The 22676-nt window shown below is 46.9% G+C and overlaps 1 protein-coding gene across 6 annotated transcripts in view; it reads left to right on the top strand.

The window, feature by feature from the left end:
• Positions 1-22676, top strand: part of FOXN3 (forkhead box N3) — a 199967-nt gene that overhangs the window by 84902 nt on the left and 92389 nt on the right. For all 6 annotated transcript variants that reach the window (XM_052696164.1, XM_052696165.1, XM_052696168.1 and 3 more), the window contains one exon: positions 21155-21291. In XM_052696164.1, the coding sequence (XP_052552124.1) occupies positions 21155-21291 (137 nt within the window). The remainder of the gene's footprint in view (positions 1-21154; positions 21292-22676) is intronic.

Here is a 22676-nt window from a genome sequence, read left to right as displayed (position 1 = left end):
GACAGCTAATTGTGGACTTGGAAAGCACTAACCTCCAACTGCTGGCTTTGAAAGACATTCATGTGCTCTCACACACCTCCAGAGTTAGTTCGAGTGCCTCAGAGCAAGCAGCTCTGTTGCTGACAGCAGCCTGCAAATCTCATAGGGTTCCTTGGACCTCGGGGTTGGGTTAACTCTCCATTACAGGGAATCATCTCATGCCACTTCTTCCAGTTTGTTGCCACATTCTGCAAGTTACAGGTTTAGAGTGTGCTTGTCTTACTGTTTGTATGTGACAAAAAACATTTGGCAAATGGCATCTCGGAAATCCTAACAAGCTGGGCTCCGAAACATGGAGTGCAGGGAAGGAGTTAATCAGTGCTGGGAATTGCAGGCATTTGCTAGCTGATGTGCGCTGACACACGCTGGAAAGCTAGAAGCTTTCCTCTCTGAGTTGTGCTTTCCACTGTTTGTTTGTATAGCCTTTTGGTAATGGTTTTTCTAAAAAAAGTTCTGCTGAACACTTAATTCTTTTTTGGATTCCCTCTACATAGTAGTTCCCTCAGTCTTGGGCTCGCTCATTTATATTCATGGGGCTAAATACCTATTTAATAGCCTGCAGCTCTTGCATGTGTGTGAATGCTCGCCTTTTGTGATGTGAGATGCTCGCATTTCCTAAAATGTGAGATCCTTGCAATGGAAAGAAATGTCCAGCTTGCCCTGTTCTGGATCTTCTGAGGGAGCAGACGTTTTATCCCCAGCTGTGCTTATGTGTTGCTGCAGTGCACAGAGCTGCCGTGCCATCAGGCTCCCTGGGCAAGGCGACAGTGACCGCGTGTAACTTTGCTGCTGGCTTGAGGCAGGCAGGAGGGCTGAAGAAGGGAAAACGCTGAGCCCTTGATTGTGCAAACCTCTTTGCATTGAGCTCAGCAGTTTAATAATAGTTGGCCGGAGCATAAAGTGTCACATGATGGGGAGCACAAGAGGAGTTCCCTGGCTTTGTTTATACTGCTGGACTTGTGAATTCAGTCATTCAGATTAATCCTATCGTGAGCACACAGATCTAAATGTCCTCTAGTGTGCGTCCCGGTTAGCACAGCCCTCAGCCCGTGACTTCTCTGACTTCCCTGCCATCTGGTCCTTGGCTGTGGAGAGGAATTTTTCTTGTATATGCGTCTCCATAGCAACGCGTTTGCAGTTGATATGGAAAGTAAGCAGTTGCCCTAGCAACGGAGTTACTGATGTGGCAGCTCCGCTGCTCGCAGGGAAAGGGCTAAGCTAGTTCAGACGCATTATGTAGGTTTGCTGTAATTATAGCTGCGCCCACTAGTGCTGCTGTAGCTAAGGGTCTGTTGAAATATTTTGCGATAAGCCCCATTTTTTTTCTCCTTGAAGATCTGTATTATTATTATTATCCATGTAGGGATTCCTGCTTTGAACAGAGGCCACTAAGGTTGTGTTTTCAGGGCGTGTGATCAATCTGTGCCTTTTATGAATGCAAACTTTGCTGACAGTTATTATCAAACGTGAGTGGATGCAGGAGAAAGATGCTTGGCATCACTGGCTTCTCTGCAGTTTTTTGGTCTCACTCAGCAGCCCAGCTATGGAAAAGGAAGCTCTCATCCTGTGCCTTGTGCTCTGCTGCCTTTGTTTGCCCGGTCTGTGCAGCTCCGGATATCCCTCCTACAGAGTGGGCTCCTCTTTGTGTCTGCCCTGCTCGTCTGAGGCAGAGAAACGTGCACGTGTTCCGAGCTGGGTGCATGCTAGGGAAATTCAAGATCTTCAGGGTTTGTTTGGTGCTTGTGCTGAGGGATGTCTCAATAAAAATATCTCAATAAAAATGTAATGAAAGTAATGGACATGATATGGGGATGGGAGAAGAAAATTCTTCTCGCTTTATATTGAGGTTATTCTTAGAAGTACATGGATCATAACGGGGTCACAGAGATCCAGCAAGGCTGCTTCTCTGTCTGGAGTGGGCTGTGGGACCCGAGGTCTCCTGAGTTACTGGCATGTGTGGGATGTCCTCATGCCATGTAGCCTGGTCTGTGCCATGGCCAGGGAGCTGGTGGGACCTCACGTGCAGCATGGGAACTTCTGAGAAGACCCTGCAGCCAGCATGCTTCCTCTGAGGTGATACTGCCTGGGCTTTTGACAGGTAAAGCCCTGCAGGAAGATAAGAGATAACTGGTGTGAGAAGCAAGGCAGTCTGATTGCTCTTTATTATGAGATCTCTTAATCCAATCTGCATACACACGAAGGTGGTAGACGTGGCAGTATCCCCCCTCTGCTAACTTCAGGAGGATGTCCTTTGAAAGCTGTGTGGCCCTCTGGGTACGGAAACAATCTCCTTCAGTTCTAATACAGTTACCACCTCTCCTGACCCATATCACACAAGCATCAGAATTGCATTGGGTTTGTAACATCTGGTTGGAACTACGGTGGAAAAACCGTTCAGACTCATGTTAAGGACTTCAAATGATGCTGACGCCTTTAATAAAATGATGTCCTAAATGAGCAGATCCAATTGTTAATGTCCCAGATTGTTAAAAGAAAAGTGTGGGTTTTTTAAATTAGAATTTGTTGTGCTTAACCCCAGATCAATTTTCTTATATCTCAGTCTGTCATATATGTGCTCTCAGCCACCAGAAATGTTCCCCTCAAATTATTTTTTGAAGCAAACAGAGTCATCTCCTTCTAGAGAAATCATAGCAGTTTCTAGAAACTTCCTCTAATGCAGAATTTCTGGATACTAGACAGTTTGTGGAGAGCTTTCTTGAACCCTTTCAGCTTTGTTTTTGAAGTGCAAAAGCAAGGAATTATACAGAATATTTAAATAATAGATTTCCTAAAGCTCTGCATGGAAATACTCTTCCACTTAGCTGGCTTCCAGCTGGTTGACTACATCATTGCTTATTCTTTGCAGTAGAGACTGCGTGTGTGTGCTGGTTTAGAGCTGTACGGCGCATAATTAGTTTCTTTTTCTCAAATAGTGATAAGAAGCTGGCAATAACCAGAGACCTCTGCACCTCCTGTCTCAGTTACCGGCGTTAGCTGACCCTTATAGAAGATAGGCAGTGGGCTGTCCCCATCCTGGGGAGCTGTGGTGGGCTCTGAATGTACCCTGACAGGCAGTTGGCCTCCTGGCTATTTGGGGGAAGCTGACCCACGCAGACATGGTGAGGTGTGTTAGTGCTGTGGGGCCTGGACACGAGAGCAGAGCCGGGCTGCTCTGCGTGCACTGTGCCTGGGCTGTGCGGGCTGGATGGTGCGAGCTGTCGGCCACAGCTCCTCCCTGTTCTGGGCTGCATGCTCCAGCAGTGTGCTGACACGCTTTGGCATTTCAGCGACCAGCCCTGGATCTAGTTGCAGATCAGATCCAGCTGGACTTTTTTTCCTCTCTTTTTGAATTCTCAAGTTGCTTTTCAGCTCAGTTCCTCAATTCAGGTCACAGCCCAGCAGTCAGTGCTGCTGACACAACTGAGGGAGCTGTGACAGGGGCGGCTGGGGAGTACCTTTGGCTGAGGTGCCCAAGGGGCAGTGACAGCAGAGGCCTGACGGAGGCCAGCCCCGCAGGGAGAACAGGGCACACGTGAGATCATGGGGTTGGGGCTTAGAGGAACCCCAGAGATCACTCAGTCCAGCCTGTGCTCAGTAGAGACACCCTCAGCAAAGGGACATAGCCAGGCAGGCTCCGAATGCCTCCAGGAGAAAGAGACTCCCTTTCTTCTTCTAAAGATGTTGGCTTTGGTTTTCCCCTGGGAGCAGTTGTTCAAGGGGCCAGTGTTGAGGATGCTTCACAGCTGGTTTAAACTGAGCCAAGTGCAGGCTGCCAGCATTAGGCACAACCCCCCAACAGCCTTTGATATACAGATGAGCCCCCTCTTCTCCAGGGTCACTCTGCGACCCGTCTCCAGCTTCTCCCAGCACCTGCGTCACTATGCAGTGAGCTGCTGGAGAACTGTTTTCAGTGGGATTATTTTTCAGTGGGCTGATTTGGTTGGTTCTTTTTCAGCTCCCTGCTTGGCTTGTGGTCTCTGTGGTCAAGTGGTACCTGCGGCAGCACAAGAGTGGGCTGAGCTCCATTCAGATATGCAGCAGCTGGCAGCTTAGAGCTGGAGCAGAGGGTGGGCAGGGCTGTGGGGACGTGAGCAGTGGAGATAGTTCTGAGGGAGCTGTGCTGGATATCCTCTAAAAAGCTGTTTTGAGAGGATACTGCTAAGGAAGGATCTCCACAAAATCAGTTGTCAGGCTTTTCTGTGCAGCTGTCTATTTCCTCGCTGCCCCCCATTGCTTCTTCCTTCTTCCTGGGGAGATAACAGAGCTCTGCAGACCCACAGTCCCAGTCCGGCTCTGCAGCCACTCTGTGCTCTGAGTACAGCACTGGGCTAGAATTCAGCGCTGTGCAGTGCCTTACGTGCCCATGAGGAAATGCTGACCCCTGGGGAACTGCAGGGAGTGTCCTGTGGAGAGGGGTTGATGTGCAGCTGAGCAGCAGGCTGGGAAGTAAGGACTCACTGGGCTTTCTCATCTGGCTGAATGTTCACGCTTCAGTTCTTCACCAAAACAGCAAAGTATCCATTTTAGCTACTGTGTGTGTGTCCCTTGGATTTCCTCTTTCCCTGAGAGGGAAGCGGAATGCTTCCTGCTGGCTGAAGCAGAGCAGCAGGTTGTGCTGCACAGCCTCATGCCTGGGTAAAGACCTCTTGAGAAGCTTTTAGAAGAGCTGGTGGTGATTGAGTGGCGTGACTGTGAGTGCTGCTTGGGCAGCCTGAGGCAGCCTGTGAGGTGCTGAGGAGCCTTCCTTGCTGTGTGCAGGATGGGCTGGTAGCAGGTTGCTGCGCAGCTCTGTTTTCTGTTTGGTTGTTCAGATGTTGGCCCGCTGGGCCTGCAGCTCACTGCCGCCTTCTGAATTATTTTCAGCTGTTTTGTTGCTGTGTCTTCATGGTAAATCCAGGTAAATGGTCCAAGCTGAAATCTGCGTGGAAAAGAAGCCCAGTCTGACTCTATTTTTAATTTTTTGGTTGTAATTGTGTATTGATCAGTGGTGACTCAGTGTCTAGAACTAGAAGTAACTGACTTTTGTCTTGTTGAGAATGGCAGAACATTGCTGGATAAGGCAAGGTGCAGACAACCCATGTAGCTGCAACAATGCAGTGCACTATGCTGCAGTTACATGTGTGGACAGATTTCCTTCAAAAAAACCATGCAACTGCATCTGGTTAAGTATTGCTCGGTGAGCCTCTGGGAAGCATTGCACTGCACACTGGTATGTATTTTTTTAAGCTAATTAAGTTTTCCCTCTCTGAGTATTTGCTCTTATCGTTTGATCATCTGGTATTTTGAACCAGTGCAGCTTTCCTGACCGCCATGCAAAAGAAATTAGTGAAGAAAGTTTGCTTTAATGAAACACATATGCATGTTGCTGGTTTTCTGGTATTTAAGCTCAAGATAGTTGATTGTAAAGAAGAAATTTGTTAAGAACTATGAGATTTTGCTTTCTTCAGCATCAGTAGCTGGCTTCTTACGATTCAGCAGTATAGCTTTAGTTCTCTGGTAGCTAACTGCTTTCCCAATACCTGCCGTTCAGCTCAGTTTCCAGTGAGTCTCTGCCCCTCTCCCAGCTGTTCCACACCTCTTGTGCCTCAGCACTGGCCAGAAGTGGGACACCTGCTCAGTTCAGGGAGTGAAAGATGCTGCAGGTAGGAGAGAGGGGCCAGTGCTGTCAAGATTTATGTACACAACAGCTGCTCAGCTTGCGTCACCACAGCCCTCCATATCTTGTGGATGCGAGTGGCCTCGGGCTCACCAGTGGACTGAGGTGCATGAGGTGTGGAAGCAGGCAGGGGCAGTGACCCAACTACTTTAGCATTAATATTTTTTCCTGTTTTTAATACGCTCTTTTAAACCTGAAATGTTACTTGTTTTTTTTCTGTTCTCCACCAGTTTGGACTCTCAACTTCAGGGGAGCTGCTTTTGGTTTACTCTTGGGTAAATATCAGACAGCTGAGGGCTGCAGAAAGCAGCAATTGTAGCCATAAATGATGTCTCTGGCTCTTACTCAGTTATCTATAATAGTCGTTTTGGAGACAGTACATTTTAATGTATTAGTTATGTTTTTCAAATTCCATTCTGGGCGTTATGAAAACTTTACCCTGGAAACCGGTGTAGGAGTTTGTGAGAGGACTCATTCCAGGGATCTTAAATGTGAGGGGGATTTTCCTTGATATGGTAGGAAACAGACCAGATTGCTGTCCAGAGACTTAAGATGCCCAAACTCTATCTCCTGCATGCTGAATTGCTGCATTTCATTGCAGCAGTGAACAGTTGCAATTTGCCAGTAGTTGAGTACTACCAGGATTCTGAAGCAGCAGTGTAAGTTGCTGAAAAACACCTGTTGGTAAGCAGAGGAATGAATGGAAGTCTGTATGGGGAAATCTGAATAGCAGAGAAGTGTCTCTGGCACTGCGTGGGGCAGAAACTTATCTATGGGATTTTGCACAAGAGAATCTAGTTGAATACTAATAGCAGAATTCACACTATTTCTCACTAATTTAAGCTATCAGCAGAAAATTAGGCTCTGCTCCAGAGCTGTATTTATGAGATCCCATGGCTGCCTACTGTGGGAGGGTACTCACTGAGATGTGTTAACTATGCCAAATGTTTTTCTGATCTTACTGTGGAAAGAAAAGCCTCCAGTGGAACTGGTAGGGGCTGTGGGGGTTAATAAAGGCTGGGATTGGTACTGACATGCCTTGTCTCAAGCTTTCATTTTCATATTTGTCTGTTTTCCTCACCCTTTCATTTGAAAGGTGCAGAGTGGGAAGGTTATGCATGCTCTTTCTGAATTGGGCAGGAGGTTTTGAAATGCTCTGCTTTTAGATAAGGAGGAAGGAGGTAATTGTCATTGTTAGGAGTAAGTGATACAGAATGTAATGAAAGCTGCAGTTTTGCAGTTAGGTCAGTTCTCCTTAAATTGTCAGATACAACTAATTGTTTCACATGGTTTGTCTTTAAGAATAAAATCCTTTCCATGCAGGATAACTGTTTTTGCAAAATTTCTCTTCGGTGTCATTATCTTGTACAGTCTGTCTGTGTGCAGCCTTCTCCAGCCCTACAGAAGGGAAACCACATGTCCAGGGATCCTCACTGCTCTTAGGAACGCTGCCAAGTCTTTGGAGAGGAATGCTTGATGGATGTGAGAACTGCATGATGCAGGCTAAGCTGGAGCTGCAGTTACGCCCAGACTTGGAGAAAAAATGGTATAGAGCTCCTGGGTCAAAAGGCATTTCATCCTGCGGGAATCGCCTTTACAGATTGCATTCACTTGTAAACTTCAGTGAAAATACTGGTAGGATTCTTGCATTCATTCACCTTTCTTGAAGTACTTCCGTGCCGTGGATCGGAGGTATAAATGATTCATTGGTTTACAGGGATTGCAGATGTAGGTGTTTTGCTGGAAGGGACTAGAAGTTATGGGGTTAGAGTGGCTGAGATAGTGGGACCAGGCAAGTGCTTTGTTTTTCTGTTCTGGCAATTGACATTACACATTATTGTTACATAATTGCCTCATTGCACTAATTAATTTGGCTTTTCTCTCTCTTGCCCCCCTTCCCTAGAGATCAATGTTTTCTCTCAGGGCTCAGTGTTTAATACGCAGCCCTCACTGTTGAAAGAATAGAGTTGGTTTTTTTTGGTTTTGTTTTTCCAATTTATTTCAAGTTCTAGTGCTTTTTAGACTTTGGGCTGTACAACAGAGGAAAGAAGCTGTCATAAAGAGATAAATTGCACTGAAGAAGCTAGCTCCCAGCTATTGAGACAAATGGGATTTTACTGTTCAGGCTCTACCTCCTCTTCTGCTTAAATTCATTTATTTTTGTATCTCTCTATCCCTGTGTGTATATGTATATGTGTGTATGTATATAAACACTACCATAATCATTTTGGTTTTCAGATCATCAAAACACTTGAGGTGAAATGGCAACAAAAAGCAGTGGATTTGGACTGTCACACAAAGCTCTCTACTTGCTCGCATCCCTGCATTAGGAAAGCAGCGTGCTGTGGCAGTGGCATGCAGAATTTCCTTAGGACAGATGTGCTGTGTTGCCACAAATGGTTACCAGTCAGTCTGGACAGATCGCTCTGAAGCGTGATACTAACTAACCTGAACTGTCTCTCTTGGGTTTTTTTTGTGGGTTTTTTGTTTTGTTTTTTCCCCTAAAGGACACCAGAACTTGAAATGTGGAAAAAAACCCACAACTCTACTTCTGTTAATTTTTTATACTTCTAGGTTTTGCTAAAACACCTGTAAGACTTTGGCACCTTTTGGGGCAGTGCTGCTTCTGTTTGGAGGAAATAATTCCTTGTTCTTAGCATAAGAAGTCTGCTTTGCTCTGTCATTTGCTGTTGGTTTTTAGAGCTGCGTAATTTGGAATTTGGGAAAACAGAGATGTAATTATGACCATTTCCATGAAGAGATGAGCTTTACTGTCATCCCTCTTGCTTGAGAAGAAATACAAAATTTTCATTTAGAAAGCTTTGATTTTAATTTGTAGTATTGAAATGGAAAGAAAGATCTTGCTTTCTTACCATGTTTTTCTGCTGACTTGGGAAAAAGTGTAGGAAAATGTAGTCCTCTTCCCCTAGCTAAAATATGTGCATTATTTTAGTTTCTAAGTATACACGCTTATGACTTAACTGCTCTTGCTAATTAGCATCTGCTCCTTCACCACCACTCGAGTCCCTCTCACCCTCCAGTGACACTATTGCCAAAAATCCGTTTGACTGGGCTTGAGCTGATGGGACAAACTTCTGTTTCTTGATTACAGTACAATTACCCATTTGTGTGCTGCATCAACCTCAATTTATTTCCCTCACAATTTATAAATTAGGGGTCACAAACGTGATTTTGAATTTCCACCCTGAATCTTTAATTTAGCCATGCTTTAGGAAGGGGGGGGAAGAATTTGCTTCATCAGTGAGCTCTGTTTTTTCCTGTTTTGACTGTCAGTTCCTGTTGTTTGGCATCAGTTTGAACAGCACGATGGTTCCAGAGCTTGCTTAAGTGGCTTTTCAATTCAAGCCATGTGTAACTTCAGCTCTGCTAACAGAGTGGGATTGCTTCTCATTCTTCATACAGATACACAGTTCTGTTTTCAAAGAGAGGCAATTCTGTAATGATCCAGATGGGTTTTCTGTGTTGTGTGGCTGTTAAGGTAGACAGAATAATGCTAGTGTCCAGATGTGTGTGTAAAAGTGCAAATGCATGTGATGGGGATGGGGACAGCAGCTTCTATGCAGATTTGTACCCTAACATTCCTGAGTTTGGCTCAAAAATCATGATACTATTTGAAATAATGGAGATGTCTTATTTTAGAGTCTTTAAGATCCCCACCATCTCTTTACAGAAATGAAGACAACTGGAAATGTTTTGTTTTCATGATTTTGGAGCATCTTAGGCATTTCTAATAAAAACACCTGAAATCCCAGTATGGTACAATGCCATGAATTGGCAGTATTGAAGCCAGATTCTGGAGGTTTACCATCAAGCTGCAGTCTGTCAAGTTTCTTCCAATTTCTGTTGTTGGTGGTGTGTTTAGCATTTTCCCAGAGAGCCCTTTGTGAAGAAAAAACAGCAATTAGAGAAATCCTTTTCAGTGCAGTGCAGAGTTCAGTGTCTGCAGTAGCAGGACCCAGCTCTAAGGCCGGGGCCTGTTTGGAGGACTCCCTAGGAAGGGGCTGCTGTTTCGGTTTCCTGTGTGAGGCAGGCAAATGCGGATCTGCACACCACCACCATGCTCGAGGGCTGGCTCTTGCTCTACAGCAGGGCTTGGTCTGCTGCCCAGACCTGAAGCTTCTCTCAGAGTTGTTAATGGTCATTTGGGTCGATGTAGTTAATCGTAAAGCGTGCCTTCCTTTTTGCTCAGCCTTAGGTAGGACCTTCAGCAACTTGGACCTTGTTGTCTACGTATACATCTTTCTCTCTAGGGGAGTACATTATTTTTCACATTTAGGTATTCATTTCCTATTGCTGTTTTTGTTTTTTTTCTCTTAGTTCTTTATTGTTTCCATCACCTAGAATGCAGCTGTTTACATGCATGGGTGCGAGGGACAGCATGGCAGGGTGAAGGGCTTTAAGTCACCCTTATGCTGTGCTGAAAGCTCATTAGCATTTAAGAAAAGGAGGAAGTTGTGAGCCTTTTTGAACAAAATTTTTCATTTGTACACCATCTGCTATTTTTGGTGCGTCAAACGTGAAGGCTTCCTGTGCGAAACCGATAGCAAAGAAGATCACAGAAGACCTGGAACAGTGACTCAGGTCACAGCAGGCCTGTTCGTGTGACAGCCGTGTCATCAGAATAGCTTCATTTTGGCATTCTTCTATGAGATTTTCTTTTCCTTTAGAGGGATATTTGTTCAAAGGCACATTTGATCTTGAATAATTTGGAAGAAAACAATTTTACATTGTTCGGTTCTGAGCTCTCCACAGCGTTAACTGATGTTGGATGGTTTGTCAATTTTTGTTACTGGAGTCCACTCAGAAATGGTTTCTCCCTGTTTCCTTCCACTTCAGGCACATCGAGTCAGATAAATTCATGCACTGATGTTTAATCATTGAGCACTAATCACCTTTGTGCAGTATTGATCAGCAGCCTTTTTGTATACTATGATTATAATGAGTAATAGCCTGCTGGTAAGTACCAAGGAGTGGTGCAGATGGTGAGGCAGCCCTGTGTAGCACTGCTGCTACTTTTCTAATTCCCAGCAGTTCTTACTCTCATCATAGAGCATCGCTTTCCTTTTCCCTTCCCCTGGCCTTTCCTTTTCCCCCAGTTCCATGCTCCACGAGGTGCAGCCCTTCCTGCCTTCCCGCAGACACGTGTCATTTTCCAGCTGCACCAGTCCCACACGCCTGCAGTTGCCCACGGGATCCTTTTCTTAAGCAGTGTGTCATTCCTCCTCCTCCTCTCAGCACACTCCTGTTTTACAGGTGGCTGTCTGTTAACATCACACTTGAAAAGGACTGCTTGTTAGATAACGAAGTTAAAAAAAAGACTGGGGAAAACCCAAGTAGGCAGGGCTGTGGTGTGTGGGTTGAAAGCTTTTTTCCCCCCTTCCTCCCACCCTTTCCTTACAGAGTAAAAGACCCAGTCAGTGTGTGAATTCACTGTTCTGAATAACCTCTCTTCTGCACACACGACTGATGCTCACATCCTGTTTTCTAGCAGCTTGGCCAAAGCAGCCCCCTGAAGAGTGATGTTTCTGTTTCTGCAGGGTTTGTTTCTGCTCACTCTCAGGCTGGCTCTGCTGCCTGTGGTGCATGTCCTCCCATTCTCTTGCAAATTTAAGGAAATCTGCTTTTCCTTTACATCACTGTGGGATTTGGAATAAAGTGAAGCGGACTTTAATCGGAGGAAGAATATATACTGAATGAGGATCCTTAGTTATTTGGACTTTGAGGAATGCTTTGCTTATATGGAACTGATCTGCCTGGGAAACAGCGTGAATAAACCCGTGAGCCCTATTCTTGCCAAGCTGCAGATTGTCATCAAGGACTTGCTGGCTTCCCTGAACATATCTTGGTGGAAATATTTGTCTTCTTTTTGCTTTAAATCAACTCACACCAGTGAATCTGTCATATTTGTCTAATGTTTTGTTTTTTTTTTTCGTTGTTTAATAAACTACCTGCATACTTTTCAAATCTGTTTTGTTGGCGAAAGTGCTCAGGGCAGCTGAAAGGCAGTATTAATTACTTGCTCTGAAATACGCTTGATGGCATGGCTCATGCTGCAGAGGTCCTCGTGCTGAGCTGTGGTGTGGTGCATCCACTGCTTTCTGCCTTTCCCCATTTGTAACCCATTTAGCTGTTGCTTAGAAAAACTCAGGCACCTAAAAATTCAGCTAAAACTGAAGGACAGTTGTCTTTTTCAGTGTTAATTAATATCACTGTCAAAACTTTGGAGACTGAGCAGCCTCATCTCTCCTTACTGTTTTTACAAGCCCAGCACAGGTGAGTGCTGGTGCTTAGGCCCTGGTGTTCCTACAGGCAGTGCTGCCCTGACTTTGTACTGATTTGCACTGAGCAAGTGAGCCAGAGCTTTGGGCACAGCCGAGGAGTTGTCTTGTTTGGGGGGGGAAGTTTGAAGTGCTGGAATGGTTTGTTTTGCTCCCCAGCATTTGTCATTCAGCCACGAGAAAGAGAAAAAATGGTAAAAAATAACTATTTTTGACCTTGACATTGAAGTGGGATTGAAGGAGGGATTGGGATGTGTGTGTACAGGTGGCAGAAACGTGTGTTGCTGTGTGCCACGGCAGTGGGCAGTGAGCGGGGCCTGGCACTGGTGTGTGCCTGCGCAGTGCCTGGGCTGCACGGGCCTGCAGTCACCTGGCCTGGTGCACAGGCCCACCTCAGAGCACTGCTGCCAGGCCGCATCTCCAGCTGTCCATCTCTGTGCCTCGATTTTCCCCTCAATTCATCCCGTGAACCAAATGAAGCACGAAACAAGGAAAATCCCCCACATTAAATGGTTACAGGGGAAAATGGTGCCAATCCATTAGCTTTTGTCAAGTCTTCCTTATTTCTGTGTTTATTTGTGGCTGCTAATGGAGTTAGTCCCACCCACTCCCTCCCACCGGTTTCTGAGCTGTTAACCCTTTCCCCTGGAAGTTCTCTCCCTTGCTCATTTCATCATTAATGCGCTGGCAGACAACGCCTGACCCACCGACCTCCAGCACTGATCTAAGTGTTGGATAATTTTTTGAGTATCTGTTGTGTGAAGGGTTGTTATAAAATCATTCTGGGTTTTCAGATGCTTTGTAACCATCTATTTGCAGGAGAAGGTGCTGTGTATTTTCCCTGGCTGTGTGAGGCAGCCCGCGGACTCTGTGTGGCACATTGGCTGTCTGGTACTGGGGTGCTCAATCCATGGCCCTGACACACCGCCTGCATGGCCATTACAGGGCTGCTGCTCTGGAGTCTTGAGATTCTCTTTTTCTTCTGCCATTGACTTTATAGGTGACCTTGAACACTTCTTTTGTACTCTTTTGTTTCTGTGTGTCCTCAGTTTTTCAACAGAGTGGGGCTAATTGCACATTCTGTGTGTACCCAGGAATTCTGTGGGCTGACCCAGCAGTAGCAATGCTGCTTGCTTCCTTGTCTCCTCAGGCTCGCTGTGATGGCCACCAACAGCCCTGTCTCTATGCTCCCTGCTTTCTAACACTGTGCCCCTGGACCCGCTGGGCCCCGCGCCCTGTTCCTGCTGGGCAGTGCTGCTGCCTTTCCTTGTCCCCCGGGCTGGTTGGCCTTGGGCAGGTCTGGGGCTGCCAGCCATTGCAGTGGAACAGCACGCGTCCACTTTAGCTATGAGCAAGGCTTTGTTTAAGGGCAGTATTTTGAGGCTTTTGCAGGATTTCCGTTTGGCTATGAAGTAGTTTTACAGGGTTGTTTGCGTACTGAAAGAGGAGATGCCTAACAGGCTAAGTATGGCTCATGGAGAGCGGTGATACCACATGCCATCTCCTAAGACTGTCAGAGGAGTCTCTTTGTTATGAGAGCATGGGACACTGCTGTGGTGATATCCTGTGGCCTGCAGGCAGTGGTCATGGTGGGGGGCCAGCTCATGGTGCTGGTGGGGAGTACAAGGCTTGCATGTCATGGGCAGTAGGAGGGTTGGGGAGGAGAGATGGCTGTACTGTGCACATGGTGTCATCTGGCAGAGTAATCATGGTGGAAACAGCAGCCCTGCACAGAAGATCATGGGATCCGCAACCCCGACTCTGGGGACATGCCTTGGGTTGGTGATTTTCAGGGCAGGCAGTCTTGCTGGGTGCCTGTGCTACACACTGGAAGACATTTCTGACTTCTCTGTTCTTTAATTTGTATAAATCTAAACCTAAACCTGTGCTGAGGTGTGACCTGCAGCCCCTCTGCTCTGCCTGTGGCTCTGCTTTGGGGGCACCCTCTGGAGTCAGGCTGGGGCTGCCCCCAAAGCAGTGCCACTGGGAGGAGTGGGGCCTTGGCACAGCTGGGCTCTGTGCGTGTGAAGAGAGAGAAAACTTCAGGTATCTTGAGCTGGTGAGACTTGAACTCCTCCACTGGAGGGAGGCTGGCTTTCTGTGTGGCTGTGCGTTTAGACAGTGCTTGCTAATGTTGCAGGAACCTGCTGAGTGGTCTTGCCTGTGGAACAGGAGAACTGTGGACCCCATCTCTCCTTTTCTCTAGTTGCTGCTTTACAGCACTGTTGGCCTCTGTTCTTGGTTTAATCACTTGCTTGGCTGCTCCTTGTTTAGGGGAGGTGGGGAATTTATTTTGTTTAGGCAAGGTAGCTCTTCTCACTATAACCCTACCTTTCATTTAGGGGAAGATCTTGTCTTGTGAGATCTTCCTCACCTAGCTCCCCAGTCTGCCCACGGTGAATGGAGGAGAACTCTGGGGACCGAGATGCTTATGGCCCCACACCACCTGGGCAGCACCAGACCAATGTCCCATTGGCAGAACAAGGATCTAGCAACTGATATATTGATGTCTGGGAGAATTCATTGAGCAAATGAGTTTAAAATGGCAAGAGAAGAGCATGAAAGCAGAGACCTGAACTTCTGCAATTTGAGCTAATGGATATTTTTACCTGGGGCAAAATAAGACTTGAAAGGCCCCAGTCTTTTGTTCTCTTGAGAATAGTGGTGATTTCTTGATGCAGCTGGTTTACTTGGGGTGGAACAGCACGCTCCAGCAATCCTTCCCTTCACACCACTTGTTTCACATATCAAATGAGCATGTATTTATGGCCACGTAACTGTTTTAACTAGTCAGAGCTCTTTCTCAGCTTTGTGCCTGATCTGCACTGTGGTTGAGGGCTTAGTGGAAAGGTGTTGAAAACACGCAGAAGTGGGTGTGAGGGTTTTGTCATGTTGCATGCAAATAGGGCTTTATTTTCTCTGTATTGTGTCAAACTGCCACATAACAGTGCCAAACTTTCCTCTGAAGGGCAGGGGACATTTCTGAAGCTCACAGGTTCAGGGGATTTTGTGTGCGGGTTTATGAAAATTAAATGCTTACTGCGCAGTTGTTACTGTCATTAAAATTGCTGTTAAGGTCTGTAGTGCAGCTCTCTAAAACTGGCTGTATAGAATTTCACAAGTCTGTGCTAGAAATGTTTGCAAAGAATGAAGAAAATCTACCCTTAGACTGCATGAATATCTGCAATTTTTATGTGATATTACAGAGGATCTAAGGAATGTGTTTTATAATAATAGCAATCATTGGCAGTGGCTTTGTTTTTCTTTCTTTAAGAACTCCTGAGCAGTTGTATTTCTCTCTCTTTTTTTTTTTTTTAACTAGCTGATTCTAAGATGATTCTAGTGTTCTGTTTGTGTCTTTCTGTGAATTACTTCATTTGTTTAACAGCTAGGTAAATAGAGAACCCACCATTTTCATCTGCAGGGTGCAGAGCTATTGAAGAGCATAAAGCTTTAGTGTTGTCTGTGAGAGTTCATAAAAACTGTTCACAACCAGAGAACCAATGCAGGTGAGCAGAGCAAACAATATCTGGTCTGTCCTTACTGTCAAATCGCAATGAGTAAAGCATAACCAACAGAGTTTTAAACAGAGCAGCAGACCAGCTTCACTGTTTTCTCCCAGTGCTGGCATTAGCTTGTTGCCCCTGCCTGGAGTAAAAGAAGCAGCTTCAATCTGGAGTGAGTCCCACATCAGCAGCGCAGAGCAGAGTGTTGCAGTGCTGGCAGCGTGGCCCAGGGCTTCCCGCAGGTGGGAGCACGGAGCTGCCGGAATGCTCTCTGAGTGCTGAGGAGCTCCTGCCCTGGAAGCCCTGTGGCTGTGGTGCTGATACAAAGCAGCTATGATCACAGTGGGCTTCAGTCCTCTGACTGGGTTCAAGTTTGTATCATCAGCTGCTTGTTCCCCATTGTGTCTTCAACTTTGTTTGCACAACTTCAAGGGCAGTGTTGTGTGATATGGTCCTAAACGTTGAGAAATGGTTCCCGCTCTTCCCTTAGGCACTGAAATCTCTTTCTAAAAACACAGTTATTTGTTCAGATATCCCAGATGGTCCCACCTGTAGCTACTCAAGTGGTTGCTTTACATTGTGTCATGGCATCGCGTGTATTTCCATCATCCAGTTCTTTTATTGAAGCTTTCTTTTTGAAAACTGGCTCACTAAAGTTTGATCTTGTAGCAACACTCCTGTGGCATATGTGGACACCTGTGGGAGAGCTGTATGGCATTCCTGTGGGTAAACATGTTGGCAAATCTGAGTGAAGATTTGCTTCAAGTTCTCTACTGTGAGAGGCACAGTGAGCATGGGATAAATATTTATCCAGAATAAGAACCTCTGATACACAGTAATCTCTCTGCTATTACTTGCAGAGAGGTCATTTGCTGTAACAATAGTAGGTTTCATCCATGCTGAGAGCAAACTTATATATCGGCAGTGGGGATGAGTGACACCAAATGGTTCCTTATCTTTGCAAGAAAGTGTCATTAGTGTTATTCAGAGGTCTTGTGTTAATGCCTGCACTGGCTTACACTGACCTAGCCAGGGACTCATGTGCCACCATCCTATGATTTCAAGACATGATGACTTGGGACTGCAGATGCTAATTGGAAATGTCCTTTTTCAACTAATAGGAAGTTTCTGCTTTTCTACTCATTTTCATAGTTCCACAGTAATCAGGACAGAATAGTTAGAAATGATAGTGTATATGTGCACCACCCGATTTGGGTAATGGTGGCATTCCTAGTTTATTCCATTGATAAGTTTGGTTTTGGAGAGTTTAGTCCTAAGATTCATCCCCTACTATTTTGGCAGTTCATCTTAGGGGGCAGTTGTTGGATTCTTTTCCTTGGACCAACAAGCTCACTGACTGAAAGCCAACTGCCCAGCCTGTCCCAGCTCCCCCTCCATGCCTGCTCTCTGCCTGGCGAACCTTTCCCAGCTGGTTTGTGCCCAGCCAGAGCCCTGCTTTTCCTCTCGGTGCTGTGCCAAGAGGAACATTGCTGTGTCACCGTGGCTTGTCCTGCAAAAGGGGACAATCCCCATGGATCTTCTTTGAGGAGAGGGACTGGGTACCAGGCAGAGACCTGCTGTGGGATGTGAGCAGCCCCGTGCTGCTGCTCCCCTCTGTCAGCACAGTGCCCCACTGGACCCAGGCAGCCAAGCAGTGGCACAGCTGTGACTGTCCAACTCCGAACCTGCATGTTTTGTGGCTTCTAAATCTGCTCTCTTTCCCAAGCTTCGTTTGGGATGGACTGTCTGACATTAAAAAGAACCACCGTGGAAATAAGCTGCATTCCTAACAAATTTCAAGTCAATGCTAAAACAACCAGGGAATGAAATTCCTTAAATAAGCATTTGCCAGAATTCTTATATAGACAGAGTCTGTATTTTTCCCAGCCGTTGATCCTGGAAAGAGACTTTTTATTAATGGAGCTTTGGGCAGATGGTAAGTACTGCATAGGGCTAGGCTGTGAGGTATATGGAAGCAAAATCTTCATAATGAAGAGTTTTAATAGCAGATAATGCTGTTAACTCTAATGATTGACAGAGCTAACAACCAGCTTTTTTTTTTTTTTTTTTTTTAAAGTTCCAAACAGCTTTTTCTACTAACAGGACCAATTTTTTTTTTTTTGTTTGGATCCTACCAGGTTGTGTAAATAGGATTTTAAAACTTCTGTATGCAGTCCATTTTGAGGGGGAAAGAAATTGGGCACTGAATGTCTCACACCTATTCTTGATAATGCACCTGTTTTGATGGCTGGAAGGAAGTCACCTTTGGGTATTTGAGCTATCAGAAAGAACAGTTCCTAAATACAGTTTGTATGTGTAAACAGAAAAAGGAATAACAATATCTTCGCTATAATTGTAAACATAATCAGGAAGCTTCTTGTAGAAAATATTGCAGTGTTCAAGAGGCATCTGGATGACGTGCTGCGTGATGTGGTTTAGTGCTAGTGGTGGCAATGGTGATGAGGAGACAGTTGGACTAGATGATCTTATAGGTCGTTTCCAACCTTGTGATTCTATGATTCTATCAAGCCCTAAGTATTCATGGGGTAACTTCCATGTGTTGGCTTCTCTCTCTGATAGTCATACCTTTGGAATGGCTTGCCTGTGGTTACAGCCTGCTCTTGGATAAGGTGAGAAGACTCCTGGTAGCACTGTCCTTGTTTGTAACAACCTGAACCACGGATTCAGGAGCAGCCACAGCTGAACAGGAGGTGCCAGGGGCTGAGTGCTGTGCCCAGGATCCGAGACAGAGCCAGACGGGCTGCAGCACTCCAATGCTGAGGTTGCTGGGCTGGGATTCATTCCTTGCTCACTTGTTGCCTGGGAGACAAATACTATCCAGGGATTTTTTTCCTTTCTTGCTTGTTTTTGATTGGAGACACTATTGACTTTTGGCTTGGAGGAGGTAGTGAAGCAGCACGCCAAGTGTCATAAGATGGAAATTAATCACTAACGGATTGGTCTGAGTGATTGCAGTGATTTCCTTTCCTGTGACTGCTCTGTGTATGGAAGACTAATGACACATCTTCAAACAGCTAACAGAGCTGTTCACACCTCGGGCTATCAGGAAGGAGTCTTAACCAGGGGACACTTCAGTTTTCTTTGTGTTTCTGTCTGTTGTGTGATGGTGGAAGAGCAAAGGTAAATATCTTAAAAAAGGAACTTTGCATGGCTGGGGAGCTTTGTTTTAAATTGTGTTTATTGTTGCTCCTAAATTATAAATCAGCTCAGCTGCAGTGAAAATAGGGCAAAATATATTAGCAAAAAAATACAGCACTGCCTTCTCAGTGCTTCTTCTAAGAAGAATACCTTCCCAATCTCTTGAGTGAGAGTTTCTGTTTTCCAGTGAGGTTATTTTTGGCTTTCACAAGAATATCCGCAAGGCAAACAAATGCAGCATGGCAGCAGTGCCTGGTTTGAAATCAGCCTTTAGCAGTGACCTCACCATGTAAACCCCTCAATTTGTGCTCGCTCCTGGGGGGCTGAGGGAGATCACGGCCAGGTAGATGACTTGGATGAAAGGAAAGAACACAGAGGCTTGGAAACAGCATGTTGTGTTCCAGCAAGTACAAGTACACAGGGTGGTGTTTAAGTGTAGCGTTTTTAAAGCTTGTCCCATGCTGTAAAGAGTAAGGAATCCAGCAAAGGCTTACTCCTGAAGAAAATGTTCCTAGCTTTGCGTGTTGCTTGCTTAAAAGGAAAATTTGTGGTGTTCTTGCTCTGCCTCTTGGATGGAGCATGGAAGTGGAATTTGAGAGATTTGGATTCTATTTTTGAGTCTGTCCTTTGCCTAAAAGGTCACTTCCTAGGCTTACCATGCCAAGACTGGCTTATTGTCCCACATTCGAGAGCTAAACATCACAGGCTCTTGGCTACAGACTGGTGCGAGGCACTGGGCACACAGCTCCCCATGACACTGTGGTGGGTGTTCAGTCACCTGCACGGTGCCTGGCCCGGGCAGCAGCCCCAAGGCCTGCTCCTCCTGGAGCCTCCAGGCCCTGCAGGCCCAGCCTCTCCCTGCACTGTCTCTCTTGGGCCACTTGGAGCCTTCTGGCCAACTGCTGCCAGCCCAGAGGCTGGCCAGCCAGCAGCTGCTCTCCCAGCTCCCAGTTCCCTGCAGAGCCTGGTTCCTTGCCCCCTGCAGGTGGGTTTGGCTTTGAATGAAGGCCATGACTCGGGCAGTGCTGTGGGCTTGTGAGGTGCTCCCACATAGCAATCCAGTGAGGCTCGGGAAGTTTCTTTCTTATTTTTCTAGTTTTGTTTGCAGGGTGGCTTCTGTGCAGATGTGCAGCCTGTCAGCTTGGAAGGAGCTGTGCAAGCACTAAGTGTATCCCACTGTGTGTCCTGAAGCCCCCATAAAGCAGGGCAGCATTTAGGGGCTGTAGGGCTCTTTCTCCAGAGGAAACGGGTGTTGGGTTTGTGCCCTCCTTCTGGCTTTAGAAACAGTCTTCTTCATTCAGTCTCATCCGTGGTGTGTGTGTGTGTGTGCTGGCTGTTGGACATGGGAACACCAGAATCATAGAATGGCCTGGGTTGAAAAGGACCTCAAAGACCATCTAGTTTCAACCCCTTTGCTGTAGGCAGGGTTGCCAGCCAATAGACCAGGCTGCCCAGAGCCACATCCAGCCTGGATATTCAGGAGCTGGAGCTCAGCAAAGAGTGCCCTGGGCTGGGGCACACACGGGGATGGAGTACAGCCTCTTCACTGGCTCCAAAGCATGCCAGCGTTTGCCAGAAACACATCCTTAATGGCCTGAGAGCTTCATGAGGAGCTCTGTCCATATTGAGAACTGCTGCTGGTGTGATATGTTCTTCAACAGGGCTGCTATGATCTGCCTGTGCGCTCTCAGTGCAGCCTAGCAAGAGCTGTACTCTGTGCATTTGAACAGCCCTGGGTGTCTGTCCCAACCTCCGCTGGGCCGAGGGCTGCAGTGGTGCTGAGTGGCAGCGTGGCCTTCCTGCTGCAGGCTGCCAGCTCCATGTGTTCCCTTGCGTCCGGGAAGGGCTGTGGCAGTCACTGCTGCTGGAACCACTAACTCTGATTTCACAACACCCCGACATGGTTTAAGATCTGGTTTTACAGTTTTGTTTTGTTTGGGGTTCTAGGGGTGTTTTTTCTTTCCTTAGGGGAGAAAAGATGATTAATTTCTTGTAGTACAATGGCACCAATGTCATGTGGCTGAAGGATTAAATCCTTTTATTTTTAAAACAGTTGCTAGGGTGTTTAAACCACTCCTTTTCAGCTCTGTTTTTCGTTAGCATAGCAGCACAAAAGGAAAATAAAATCACTTTGAAAAAAGAATCAGCTTCTCTTCAAAGTTTCCATCTACCAGTAATCGTAGCTTTGTGTTGTTCCAGTATAGGGTAACGGGGAAATTGCCAGATGCCATTAAATCGTATTAACTAATAAGGGGTGGTGGGGAAGCAGCCAAACATGCGTTCTTGTTTCTTTTTTTTTCCCCCACGGAAGTGTGATTTAAACCATAGTCACAGTATTTATTAATGGAGCGATATCTCTGGCGGGCAAACTGTGTTCACCGCTGTCAGACCAGGAACCCAACCCACTGCTATCCTGACAACTACTGCTAAATGAATGAGGCTGTGCCATTAGATCAAATATTTGATTTTTTTTTTTAATTCTTTTTTCTTTGCAGAGTATTGGAAAGGGGTCCTTGTGGTGTATAGACCCAGAATATAGACAAAATCTTATTCAGGCTTTGAAAAAGACACCCTATCACCCATACTCGCATGTGTTCAATACACCTCCCACATCTCCTCAGGCATATCAAAGGTAAGACCTAGATGATTTTACAACTCTATTTTCCTGCAGCTGCCTGTGGCGCGGGGCAGGCACGCGGTGGCGCCGGGCAGCCCCGGGGATGCCACGACCCCACGGGGTGCGGGGGCACCGCTTCGTCCCAGCCCGGGGCCGCGCGTGGGGCTGTGGGCGCCGGTCGTACCGGGCGACGGTGCCAGCTCGGGGCACGGTGCCCCTATCGGGCCGGAGCGGGGCCCGGCACCTCGCCGGGGCCGAGTAGCGGCCGCGACGGCTCCCGCAGGGCTCCTCCGAGCCCCTCCCGGCGCCGCGCCGGGGCCGCGGCTTGCCGGAGCGGGGCTGCCGCCTTCCCTCGCGCCTATTGGCGCGCCGGCTGCCACGGCAACGCTGCGTTTCCACGGCAACGCGTAGCCCGGCAGGTGCGGCGGCGGCGCGGCCGAGCGTTGCCTGGCGAGGGGACGGCCCCGGGCTGCGCGGCGGTTGCCACGGAGATGGTAATCCTGCCTAGCAACCGCGCGGCCGGAAGTTCGGGGGGCCCGCGGCCGGCGCGGCGCTCCGCCCGGCTCGGAATGATGTGTGTTATTTTTTTCTCCTGTTCTGACATGAGCTCCCGGCTGGGGCGAGCAGCCGCAGCGTGGGCACGATGCTTCGCGGCTGCTTTGGGAAACGTTTTCCACGCGACCGCCATCCCAAGAGGCTTTCACTGCTCCTTTCCCGCACACCCCCACGATCTTGATCTCAGCCGAGTAACGTGAATGATGGCGTTATGCCTGTAACCGTGGGGATGGACACGGTCTGTTTCCAGAGCCTGCCTTTGTCGGTTGCATTGCATTTCAGGAGTATTTCAGTGGTGCCCATTTGGATCTGTTCAGAGGCTCCTGCATCAAGTAACAGTGCAAGGCCAGGCAGTGCACAGTGTGGGGATGCCGATCCCTTCTAACCCCCCAGTGGAACGTCCCCAAAAACACACACAGCTGGGAGCAGGGGATCACAGTGCTTGCTGGGGAGCTGCTCTGTATGGAAGATCGTGGGGTCTCGCTCTTGTTTTTGGTTGAATATCATTGAGCAGTTCCACTGTCAAATACAGTTTAATCCTCCTGTGGCCCTCTGAAATACCCATTTAATCACCTACCAGTGACTGTGGAGCATCAGCACGAGGCTGATGCTGGCTATCAGTAGCTGTTGAATTGTTTTCATTATTGGCAGCTACATGGCAAAGTCATTTTTTGGTATATATTTCTGATATGTTTGCAAGAAGCTGGATGTTCCCCATGTGTTTAGGAAAAACTAATCCCATATGTGTGTGATTGCTTTCTCATGTGTGGAAAAACTTCAGTAATGGATAGAAAAATGTAAATCCGCTCTGCCATCATCATATCTCCAGAGCAATACATTGTCAT

Source organism: Tympanuchus pallidicinctus, unplaced genomic scaffold, assembly GCF_026119805.1.
Source record: "Tympanuchus pallidicinctus isolate F22 unplaced genomic scaffold, pur_lepc_1.0 scaffold3, whole genome shotgun sequence".
NCBI lineage: Eukaryota > Metazoa > Chordata > Aves > Galliformes > Phasianidae > Tympanuchus > Tympanuchus pallidicinctus.
This window is presented reverse-complemented; position numbering and strand designations above follow the sequence as displayed.